Source organism: Mytilus edulis, chromosome 6, assembly GCF_963676685.1.
Source record: "Mytilus edulis chromosome 6, xbMytEdul2.2, whole genome shotgun sequence".
NCBI lineage: Eukaryota > Metazoa > Mollusca > Bivalvia > Mytilida > Mytilidae > Mytilus > Mytilus edulis.
The window spans coordinates 20,880,041-20,893,671 of NC_092349.1; the positions used below are offsets into that span (position 1 = coordinate 20,880,041).

Here is a 13,631-nt window from a genome sequence, read left to right on the forward strand (position 1 = left end):
AAAAAGTACTGAAATCATATGACAGTTAATAATATGCATCAAAATAAAGCAATAACTGCATTCTTATTCCACAAAAATAAAAGTTTAAGTATTTTAATTCTCATTATATAAATAATATAGGTACAATATTTGATAAAAAGAATATCAATTTTGGTAATTCTAAACAATGGGAACAAACTTTTAATATCATTTCTTTGACATTCTTTTAATTTCATGAAAAAAACAACCTATTCTAAACTATTAAAAGTTCAAAAATCCAATGGCGGTCAACGATAACCATTTTCGTAGGAATAAGTTCATGTTAACAGAGTCATATAATACAATTATGTATTATATGTCTCTGATATCTATAAGATTTAATACGCAAATATTAATCAACACAAACAATTTAACGCTCTAAGCATCTTATTCTGTTGAACTATTTTTACTTTTGTATTGCAACTAATTTTATTACAAATTATAACGTGTAAATTAAGGTGTCTTCGTAGAGGTCCGCGTTCATCGATTGTAAACACTGTGGAGTTCGGTTTACATAAGAATTTTTAATATATACGTATCCGTCCGATCCGTGCATAAATTTAATTTACTGATCGATCGGTGACAGTTGTCAGGGTAACTCTCACATAGGTTATTTGACTTATCTGACGGATCCTATGGGTCACTGATCACCGATCACTCATCGATCAGTCAAACATCCGTCACCGATCATTCACCGATCAGTCAAGTTCACGTCAAACAGTAACGCCTAAGGTTGCAAGTACTGTACCTTATGTTATTAAACTACTTATAATTGTTATGCCGGTTAGATATTTCATACAATGAAATCATTTGTCTGTATAACCAGTTGCAATACATGTCGGATATTTTGATGTTAAAAAAAAGTAATGATTTTGAAAAATGAAACAAACTGCGGTTTTGAAACTACTTATATACATTAAAAGTCCATTGTCTTAAATGAACAGCTGAATTTCAACATTAAAGTCGCTTGTTTTTTTTTATTTTTCTTATCTTAAAATCATATTTTTATAAAAATGTTACCATTGTTCTGAACTTGAAATGTTCTAGGGCTGTAAACCTTTCATTGTCCATGCTGGGAACATTTTTAAAATATAGTTATAAGTCATTACTTTCAAATATGAGTTAATATATGATTAAAAAATTTCACCTGTAAAACTTCTTTTGCATATTGTTTTTCTTCCGAATCAACCCAGTAAGTCTCGACAAGATCATATGGTGTGTTGCCAAGCTGAAACAGCATTTTATAAGTTAGCAGAGATATGTGTTCATGACTAGCATACTGTAAACTACTAATTTTCAAAGACGATAATTTTTGCTATAAGGTCTTGCTAGACAATTGAGCGTTGAATCTTTTCATCATTATCTCATTTCATTTCATATGGTAAGTACCATATTTCAAAAACAAACACATATTAGTTCTAATTTACATTCTAATATGACGTGCTTCTTTCGCTTTGTAAACAACACCGTGACAAATTTAAACTTAAACTCAGAGATATACATAATAATGGATGTTACAATATACCTACAACGTAAATTCACATGTATTAACACCTATTTGCAAACGATTTGCCGATTTTATTGTTTTAAAAATTGCAATTTAAAAAAGACAAAAGCATTTTTATTCTAATTCGGATATAATAATAAAAAGAATTATACTGCAACCAGTTGTGTTTATATCCCAAAAATAGTAATACAGCTATATTTTGTGCAATGTCAATTTCATCATGGAACATTTTTTACACAATCAGGGGGTCATTAAGGGATGAAAATAAGTTTGATATTTATGTTACCATTTAAAAGGCAATCAATATACTAATTTAAGTTGCAGTTTAAAAACAATATTAGGTCAATGTCACAAAAATATAAATTTTTGTAACCATCGAAATGTGTATAATATTGTATGAAAATGGATTTCTCAGGTAGATTTGGTTTATTTTCTTTTCTATTGCATTATTTGTTTAATGAACATTAGCTTGTATTTTTGTTTAACTTTAGTCATATATATTTGGAGTAAGGCTCTAATCTTTTTACATATGTGTTCAAGTGCAAACATTGTCTTTTGAAAGATATGTCATTATAATAAGATAGGTTTCAGTATTAAGCCCATAGAAATTGTGTTATTCCTACACATTTCATAATATCACATCATCGTTGTCTTTACTCTCTGTGTTACATGGCCATTTTATGTCAGTTCAATATTTTAAGAAGACGAGGGATAACTTAATAAAGCAAAAGAGAATGTGTGTAAAGATGGACGAAATCAACATCATTTTGAATGGCTTCAATATATAGTTGGGTAAATGTGCTTAGTTAATGGTTTTTATCAAACCTAAACCTTTTACGAATATATGTAGGTATAAAAACAAGAGTTCTAGTATCTTTAGTAAACATATTCATACCTGATTTTTTTCAGTTAGATCGACATCTGATCTCTCTAACAGCAGTTTAAGTGTTTCGAGATTTCCTCTACGAGCAGCCGAGTGTAGTGCGGTTTCACCATTCTAAAACAGGAAGGTTGGAGTGTTTAGAGTACTAACGTAAACTTTGCAAAGCATGCATGGAAATCACAATTTGTCATTCAACCAACAAATCGTTGGTTTTACATACATTGTTGCTGTCAGGGGTCTACATCCCGTTCTGCGCGACGGCTAATGAGATATAGAATAAAGAAAGGAATTATAAGCCCATATCCCCTTTGAAGATTTCGAATAACATGAACGGACTTACTTCGGCTTTAATGCCATTTTTATTATCTTTGACTCATCTGGTCATTTTTCACGTTAGCAAAAGTTAGGTAAAAAAGAAGGCAATGGCATTACTTACACGTGTTTATCCACGTTATAAAATCAAATGACAGAAATAGACCAGACAGACTGATCTAATAATCTACGAAAGTATAAGCCACAGAAGTTTACCGATGTTAACATCCCACCAATCGATTAACATGACAAAACAAGGTAACATAATAATATCGTGGAAATCGCACGAACTCCGAAAGGAAGGAGCCTGGTTGTGTCGACAGGGTAACATATCCTGATATGCATACTAATGTTCACATCGCATCAATCGATTAACATGACAAACCAAGGTAACAGAATACTATCGTGGAAATCGCACAAACAGGAAGGATAGCGGGTGTGTCGACCGGGTAACATATCCTGATATGCATATATCACATGCAATGCAAATAAATTCATCGAAGATACCAGGTCTATATGTGTGTACACCGAAAGCTAATTTCGTCTACAAGATTAGTCATTGACGCTCAAATAAAACAAACTATAAGCCAAATAAAGTATGAATCTGCAGAACACGGAGGACCCAAAATTCCAAAAAGTTCTGCCAACATAACTGTTAAGGATAATATTCCTTAGGTATAAAATCCTTCTTTTTGTTTTTGCACAATTCAGAGCTTTGTGTCAGTTGTGTCATACATTAACAATTGTTATGGTAGTTATCCAACACAAATCAACATTCAGTCAATATGTCGCACTATGAAATAGGACAAACTCGGTATAACTACCCATTATATGGTATCTAAAGATATAAAACTGCGAAAACATGTCACAAATACTTCTCTCCTTACCATATTTTTTACCGATGGTTGTACACTTGTACTATCTAATATACATTTGACTATTTCAGGATTCTTTCCCATAATAGCTGATTGTAAAATAGTGTCACCGTTCTAAAAAACAAAGAGTGAATATTGCATTACAAATTACGTAAAGCTTTACTACACATGCACTCATGTCACCTTTTATATTGTAATAAAGATAGGAAAATCAAACATACATTCTTGCTGCTAAATATGCTTAAGAAAGATGTTGGACTGCGACATTGTGTGAGGCAAAAAAATAAAAATAACAGATGGATAACAAATTAGAAAAGAAAGAAAATGCAAGACGAAAAACAACTGAATGAAGATATTATAAAATATATAAGACATGTGTTTTTGTATAAACATAATAAACATAAATACAATTTATTGTAAAATGTAATATTTCCCCCACCTTAGAAAGTAATATGCAAACTTCACCTGCATATTGGATAAATATGTCCCGACTCATTCAGTATTCAAGAGCTTACAGCTACTACTAAGACTTTATGAAAAGTGAAATTACAAAAATGCCTTACACTTAGAAAAAATCATAATGGAAAGTACTTATTCAAATTGCAAAATCAAAAGTTCTAACAAATCAACGAATGAAAAACAACTGTAAGATTACTGTCTAAGTACAGGCATTCCCTAATGTAGTTAAATGATGGATTACACCTTGTTTTAGAGCTAGCTAAACATCGATCACTTGTATGAAAGTCGGATAGAATACCATTCTATTGACAACAATGTGTGAGCAGACATAATAGGTAAAAATGTAAATAAAAAATAGATACAGAAGTCAATATTGTGTTAATCACTATAAAACAAAATACATTGTAAACTATAAATATACAATATATGTACATTGTCGGAAAATACAAAATTTATTTGCATGAGCTTTAGAAACTGGACGCTATAGACTAAGTACGCAAGTAAAAATAAGAGCATACACGTACAAAAAAGTACATAACACAATTACACAATGCCTGGATGCAGCACCAAAATAAAATACAATTAAGAATGGGAATAGGGTATGTGTCAAAAGGACAAGAACCCGACCGTAGAACAGACAATAGCCGAAGTCCACCAATGGGTCTTCAATGCAGCGAGAAACGTGTATTACAAAAATTGGACTCAACAGTAAAGTTTGAAAATAAACGAAGACAAATTAATTAAACAACATCAGTACCAAGAATGTATACATCAACACCATTATGCATTATTTGTAAAGTTATATAATTATAGAATATTTATCAGCAAGGTCTTTGTATCTTTGGTGTACTTTTCTTAGAAAAAGGACAAGACGGTAAATCTTGTTCATCATTTGTTACACAAGAAGATAACTGAATAAAGCTAAAGAGAATGTGTACAAAGATGGTTGAAATCAACAAAATGTTGAATGGCTTCCATAGTTGGCATTTTTGCTATTTCTCTAGATTAACTAAACCTTTAACGAACATATGCACGTATAAAACAAGGGATCTAGTATTTTAAGTATAATTATTCATACCGTATTTTTTTTATCTGGATTCCTATGTGCTCTGTTGTATAACGCTAACTGCATTTCAAATATAAGGAGATTTCCTCTACGAGCAGCGATGTGTAGTGTGGTGTTACCATACTAAAATACGAAGGTTGCAGTGTTCAGAGTGCTAACGTAAACTTTACAAAGCATGCATGGAAGTCAATATCAGTAGAAAAATTAAATATTGATCAACACATATGTTTGGTTCCAATCAACAGCCCATGAACAATGGTATATATATTATATTGTATTGAAATATCCTGGCCTTTTGATTGGTTACCATGATAAGGCATATATACCCACATACCCTGTGAACAAACACGAAGATAAAAATGGTAAATTATGTTGACATCAGGACACCAGTATAATATAATTACTATCTGAGCTTCACAGGGAATATGGGATCGTATTACCTATAAGCGTATACATCCCCTTTGCGCGACAGATTATGAGATATAAAATACAGATATGGAAAAGGAGCCCATACCCCCTTTGCAGATTTCTAATGACATGAAAGGACTTTCTTCGGTTTTCATTTTTCTGAACATCACATCATTATGGCGTTACTTACTCTTATTTTTTCACGTTATTCAATCTAATGACAGAATACATTTAATTTTTGAATAGGAACTAATATATAATTGCAAATTAAAATTATCAATGTATGTGGATGTTGAAATTCTATAAATCGTAATTAAAAGTACAAAATGCATTATTTATAGAATTAAGCTACATATCTTTATTTTTATTATATAGTTATTTTGTACAAAACTTAAAATGTATATCAAATACTTCCCACCCCACCAATCCCTCCCAATTGTTAGCACTTCGCGATATTCTCACAAAAACATCCATTGGAATACGTTTAACGTGCCAATTGTTTTTTTCATTCCCCTCAATTTCTTTCCATTTTTATCAAAAAACAGTGTCGATTGTCTGAATCAATAATTTTGATTTTGCTTCAAATCCGGTTAAGCTTGACCGCAAACATATATTTAAACAAATATTCATTGGTAAACAACTTGCCGACAGTATCATCTTTTACCAAATAATTGAGTTATTATTAGAAAATTATCTGCGAGGTCGCATGCAAAACGTTATGTATGTGAAGTTGGCAGCCGGTTCGTTATTCGATGTTCGATGTTCAATATCCAACCCGCTGCAACTGTCGTTTTGATATTCAAAATTTAGTCGAAAATCATAAAAAGATTAAATACTTGATTACATTAAAAGATTAAAAGCATGATTTTCATAGTAAAGAGGACTGTTAAGATGCGTAGAAAATCGTTTAATGACCTCTTCAAGCTGTCGTTAATTCTCGTTGTCCTCGAATATACATCCCTTTTTAAGTAGCATATTTGTCATTATGTAATATAGATGTTTATCAATAAAACGACTTTAAAGATGAACCTGTAAAATGAAATTTCTTAAAACAAAAAGAAAAACCGATAGCTCTAGAAACATTTAGAAATATAAATACAAATATTTATGGACAGCCCAAAAGAAACATATATAGAAAACCTACCCAAGACTGATTAAATGAGGCTGAGACCCCCTGGTCTTTCAATATAAAAAAAATCAACTAAATAATAGACTCTGTATTTATTGTATATATACAAAGGTTGTATTAAAAGGATTTTCCAGAATAATGTCAACTTCGATGTCTATCGAGGGCTTAGATTGTCACTTTTCACCTAAAAATTGTAAAAAAATTGAAGACAAAGGGCATAGGGCAATGGTGAGAACCCCCTCATCTCTTAATCTTTTTAATATTATGCATACATTTAATTAATAGGTAGATACAAACGTGACTAAACGTAATTTGGGAACACTTCCTGTCTTCTATAAAAGACAAATGGCTAACACTTTACAAGCTAAGTTCTCTTTAGATATCGAAGATGACATTATTCTAAGAGATCCTTTTAATACAATCTTTATATTTACAGAGACTTTAATTTCGACAAAATATTATGGAAATTTAATGAACACGGGGCTCTCACTGTCATATAGGCGGTCTCATGTAGGTTTTCACTATATATTTGGAATATCTAATTGGCGCTTTATGCCTTCCGTAAATTTAGAAGACAAGAAGTGTACTCCAATTCCTTTCAGTCGCGCTTGTATCTACCTAATAACTAACTGAATGTTTAATATAAGGCAGATTGAGAGATCAAGTGGCTCTCAACATTGACATGTGTCCATTGTCCTGACATTTTGACAATTTTGTGCTAAAAGTGACAATCGTAGTCCTCCGTAGATATCGAAGATGACATTATTCTGGAAAATCCTTTTGATACAATCTATATATATATATATGCGGTGAAAGCGCTAACAGAAACAATGTTCGATTTATGATGTGATTTTTTGTGTTTTTTACTTTTAAATTATATATATATATATATATATATTATATATATATATATATATATGTGTGTGTGTAGGTAGATTTTCACTATATATTTCTTTTCGTGGGGCTTTCCAAATATATATTTCTATTTTCATTTCTAAATGTGTATAGAGAGATCTGTGTTTGGTTTTTGTTTTAAGAAATATTAAATTTTAAATTACAGTTTTGATGACGTTTAATTGATGACAATTTATATGACATGAAAACAAATATGCAACTTACATACGCATTGATAAGGGTTTATTTTCAAAGACACCGATAGTTTGAGACAACTTTCAGGGGTCATAACACGATTCCCTTCATATCTTTTAACTCCTTTCAACTATGAAAATCATGCTTTTATTGTTATAAAATACTTAATTTTGATATGATTTTCAACTAATTTTGAATATTGAAAATCGAATAACAAACCAGCTGCTAACTTCACATCCATCAAATATGTACCTTATTTTCATAAATCGCTTTTCCATCATGTGATGAATCGGTGACATTTGATCTTTTGTTAACCATGAATAGGAAAATGTGTATTCGGCAATTTCATACTACACCATTATCTCATTAATAGTGGTCCTGAATATACATGATTTGTGCAAACAAAACAATGCATGCAATAACTATCTTATGATGACGTTAATATATGGTTTTATGAGTTTTTTTCACCGAGACAAGGAGTTAGTATAATAAACGTATTTTAAGCTGCAATATCCATGTGTGTACCATGCTCGCGATTGATACCGTGTGATATTATTCAACTCCCCGATATAAATATAACTCTCTCAGTGCTCTAATACTTTAAAACGTTTAGTTAATCGTTATCATTCTAGTTTGCGTATGCTAATTGATCACTGTGTATGTATTCAACGTTCATCGTCCTCGTAACGCACATTACTTATCGTGCATGCATCGTCCGTGTAACTCTCATCACTCCTCGTGCATTCATCGTCCGTGTAACTCTCATCATTCATCGTGCATTCATCGTCCGTGTAACTCTCATGACTCATCGTGCATTCATCGTCCGTGTAACTCTCATGACTCATCGTGCATTCATCGTCCGTATTTGCATTATGTATTCGGGTTTTGTTTTCTGTAATTAGTTAATATTTCAGTTTCATTATGTATATCTTTTATATTCAGTTGATAAAATTTACTGTTTGCATAGCATAACTAAATAATAAGAATGTTCTTATCCCAAGCATACAAACATAGCCGTATTTGACACAACCTTTTTCAACTTTTGATCTTCAGTGCTGTACAACTTTGAACTTTTTTTCACTTTCGATTTTTTATATCTGGGCATCACTGATGAGTCTTGTGTGGACGAGGCGCGTTTTTTTTGGCGTATTGAATTTTAAACTTGATACCTTTTGTTATCTATTAATCATGTGTTTCTTTGTTGAATACGTTCTCCTATTTATTTGTATTGTAGTCCTGTAATATTATGTTGTCATTTCAATGTTATATTTAACATTGCCATTAAAGTGCGAGGTTTGGCATGCCACAAAACCAGGTTCAACCCACCATTTTTATCTTTAAAAATGTCCTGTACCAAGTCAGGAATATGGCCATTGTTATATTATAGTTCGTTTCTGTGTGTGTGACATTTTAACGTTGTGTTTCCGTTGTGTCGTTTTTTGTTCTCTTATATTTGAGTGTGACTTCACATTACTATAAGACGTGTCACGGTACTTTTCTATCCCAAATTCATGTATTTGGTTTTGATGTTATATTTGGTATTCTCATCGGATTTTGTATAATGATTAGTCCGTTTCTGTCTATGTTACATTTTGGTGTTGTGTCGTTGTTCTCCTCTTGTATTTAATGCGTTTCTCTCAGTTTTGGTTTGTTACCCAAATTTTGTTTTTTGTCCATGGATTTACGAGTTTTGAACAGCGGTATACTACTGTTGCCTTTATTTAACTCTCATCACTCATCGTGCATTCATTGTCCTTGTAACTCTCATCACTCATCGTGCATTTATTGTCCGTGTAACTCTCATCACTCATCGTGCATTCATCGTCCGTGTAACTCTCATCACTCATCGTGCATTCATCGTCCCTGTAATGCTAATCATCCATCGTGCATTGGTTGTCCGTGTAACGCTCATCACTCATTCATCGTACATTTATCGTCCGTGTAACGCTGATCACTCATTATGCGTTCACCTCCTTGTTATGCTCAACGCTCATCGGGAATGTATTCATTGTCCGTTCGTCGTTCATTCTTCGTACTTGTATCATTCATTTGTTCTTTTAGATGTGTCAGGTGATTGAAAAACTATATAAGTAACCTGTATGTTTAAAAATGCTTTTAGGGTGGATCATAGGTATATTTACTTATTTCAAAAGAATTTGCAAACACTTTTCTAAAAGTAAGTAAGTTGTTACAATAAAGCAATGCACTTTCATTGTCATTTAAACGTGAAAGTTTTTTGGAGACAATTTAAGAAACTTACAGATTACAAAATTCAAACAATACTATGTTCTCAAACAGACCAATTAACGAAATTAAATTACTTATTATTGTAATACAGGTTAAATATGTCATATAATGAAATCATCTGTCTTTATAACCCGTTGCAATACATGTTGGATAATTTGATGTTAAAAACCGAAGAAATTTTTATTTTTTTAATTTTTTTTTTTAAATTTATAATTGTTTATTCCAAATATTTTCTGTTTACAATTTCCTCAGTTGCCCAGGATGCAAACTGTGGATTCCCGTTTACATTTAAACCAACTGTCCGGGAAGTAGGAGGCTGAAAAAGTGCACTGTATTACCAAAAAAAAACCAGTACATGTGTTTTAATACTTATATTCTTTTATATGACAATGAATGAAAAAAGGAACATCTTTCTAGAATGTAATACTAGTAATAAATAATATTACAATATAACATAATCGAGTGCACCTATAAACAAGATTCACATTACATTATAACATAATAGAGTGCATCTCTAAACCATGGATTACTGTAATCAATATAAATTAAAGAGATATAAAAGGTAGACCATTTAACATCGTGACTGTTATCTCCTGCAAGGTATGTTCTTATAGTATAAAATTGATTACTGTGTTTGATTTTTTCTTTGTCTATGTATTATTCGATAAATAACAGGGTCCAGATTTTAGACGTGTTATCATGTAGGATTTCCAAAGATTCAAAATATATGTAGAAAAACATTTTTATCCCATCAATTTTTGATTTTGTTTCTTATTTTCCACAAGGACCATTTTGTCAAAATAAAAAAAGACATTTACAAGTAAAGTTTGGTTCGATTGACCACTGCTATCACCCAAAAGCATAACATGTTTTAAATTTTCATCATCTAATTGAACATTTCATAATGTGAAAATATCTTTGATTTTACCAATGATTAATTTTGTTGTATTGCAATCGAAAATAAATGTTGAAATTTTCAGTATTATTAGCAGTTTGGCAAATATGACATTTTCCGTTTGACAATTGCATTTTTAAAGTCTACTTTGTATAAATATTGTGAATGCATTTCCATTGAAATTCTTCCATTTTATTGGTGATATTAACTTTTTTTCAGATTGCCCCATACTATTTTCAAATTAATTTCGTGCCCATAAAATTCTTGTCGTTTAAGTTGAAATTTTGGATACATATTCTTATTAATCATGTCTCGAATATATTTGAGTTTTAATTCTTTAGGTTTGATTTTTTTCCATTTCTGTCTAATATGACCATTTCATTAGAAAGTTTCAATTCTATGTTTGTTTTTTCATTAATTTCAATATTAATTTCTTAAACATTTAAGAAGTCGATTGGTATTGAACTTTTAACTCTTGAAAATTCCGATATACAGTTTCCTTTATCCACAAGTTTTTCAAATATAGAACAACAACTGTAAAATTTGTTGGTTTCTTCATTCCATATGTCTGTCTTTGATATATTTCATGAAGAAATGATTTTGATAAATGAAACAAATTACTTCTTTGCATTAAGAGTCCGTTGTCTTTAATAAACATCTTAATTTCAACCTAAATTTGTTAAAAATGGCCTGTTTTTTTTTTTTGCTTTTTTTTTCTTATCTTAAAATAGTAATTTGTTTTGTAACCATTGTTCTGAACTTGAAATGTTCTAGGGCTGTAAACTTTTCATTGTTCATACTGGGAACATTTTTCAAACATAGTTTATAAGTCATTACATTCAAATATGAGTTTATATATGACTCAAAAATGTTACCTGTAAAACTTCTTTTGCATATTGTTTTTCTTTCCAATCAGTCCAGTACTTTTCGACAAGATCAAATGGTGTGTTGCCCAGCTGAAACAGTGTATAAGTTAGCAGATATATGTGTGCATGACATACAAACTGTCAACTACTAATTTTCAAAGACGATTATTTTTGCTATAAGGTCTAACTAGACAATACAGCGCTGAATCTTTTTATGATTATTTAATTTCTCATCCTGTGGTAAGTGTCAGATTTCAAAAGCAAACACATATTAGTTTTTTTTTTACATTGTAACGTTGGTCTACATTGAATGTCGGCTAACTATTGGTAAACAGATATTGACATATTCAGACTTTATGATATAGAGAAAGTTCTGTCCATTACCTATTAATAATGGACGGAGGCCTGTATTATAATATTTTCTCAAATAGGCAATTCAAATATAAGAAAAACTACAACTGTGTCATTCCGGTTTATGTTTATCAAATGTTTGCATAAACAAAAAGACATTCATTTTAAGTCCTAACAATATGTTGTGACAGTTTTTTTTTATACCTAACAAAGTCATGTTAGAGTGCAAAAATTTCCGATATCTTCGGGTACAGTTAGTAGAATTTAGACATTCGAATTCGTTAAGGGTCTGACAAAAACATTAATTAGTATGATAAGGCTTGTGTGTCTCAAGAACTGGAATATCAACAGGTCTTATCAATCTATAAACTACAACTCTGTATTTGTTTATAAAACATTAGCCTGTGATATATAGATATTATTTAATTTAGTCTTACATATTTGCAGTAAGGCTCCAATCTTTTTGAACAATGTGTAGACTGTTTAAGTGAAATTTTTGTTTATTTTAAGATAATGGCATGGTAATATGATAAATTCAAGTCTTAAGCCAAATGTTTTTTTTTTTTTTTTTTATAATATTATTGCACATCATCTTTGTCTTAAATCTCTGTGTAACATGGCTATTTTATGTTAGATATGTCGGATCAACATTTAGATTACACGAGTGCTAACTAAATAAAGCTAAAGAGAATGTGTGCAAAGATGGATGAAATCAAAAACATTTTGAATGGCTTTAATGGTTTGGCAATTTTCCTATTTCCGAGGATTAAGTAATGCTTTTTATCATACCTAAACCTTTTACGAATTTATCATGCATATGTAGGTATAAAACAAGAGTTTTAGTTTCTTAATTAAACATATTCAAACCTCATTTTTTTCAGTTACATCCATATCTGTTCTTTCTAACATCAATTCAAGTATTTTGCGATTTCCTCTACGACCAGCCGAGTGTAGTGCGGTGTCACCATACTAAAATAGGAAGGTTCAGAGTAAAGACGTAAACTTTACAAAGCATGCATGAAAGTCACATTTTTTTATTCAGCAAAAAATCGTAGATGTAACACAGACACGGTTGCTTCTACAACAAAAATCATGAGTTCCTAAACAAAAAAGTTGTGCTTTTGAGATATGACATTTTGAAAATTTATAGGTTATGTTCTGAAAACTAATGCTATACTGTGAGCATGATTAAAGAGAAGAGGACAAAGATTCACAATTTTAAACCGAATATGAATTTAAAGGTTCATTAGAAAAAACTAAATATTGATAAACACATATGTTTGGTTTCAAATAACAGCTTAATATGAGTAATGGCATATATTATTCTGGAATGAAATATCCTGACTGATCATGCTTTTTGATTGGTTACCATGACAGGGTTGATGAACCCGCGTACCCTGTCAACAAAACGAAGATAACAATTGTAAATACTGATGAAATTAGGACACCAGTATACTACAATTGCTATTTGAGCTTCACAGGGAATATTGGATCATATTCCCTGTCAGTGGTCTGCATCGCCTTTG

At 31.0% G+C, this 13,631-nt stretch overlaps 1 protein-coding gene across 1 annotated transcript in view; it reads right to left on the reverse strand.

Moving 5' to 3' along the window:
• Window positions 1–1,129: 1,129 nt before the first annotated feature.
• Window positions 1,130–13,631, reverse strand: part of LOC139526270 (putative ankyrin repeat protein RF_0381) — a 35,345-nt gene continuing 22,843 nt past the window's right edge. The window contains exons 9-14 of the mRNA XM_071321402.1: window positions 12,973–13,074; window positions 11,764–11,844; window positions 5,133–5,243; window positions 3,608–3,709; window positions 2,421–2,522; window positions 1,130–1,246 (exon numbers count right to left, since the gene is read on the reverse strand). Coding sequence (XP_071177503.1) covers window positions 1,130–1,246; window positions 2,421–2,522; window positions 3,608–3,709; window positions 5,133–5,243; window positions 11,764–11,844; window positions 12,973–13,074 — 615 coding nt within the window. The remainder of the gene's footprint in view (window positions 1,247–2,420; window positions 2,523–3,607; window positions 3,710–5,132; window positions 5,244–11,763; window positions 11,845–12,972; window positions 13,075–13,631) is intronic.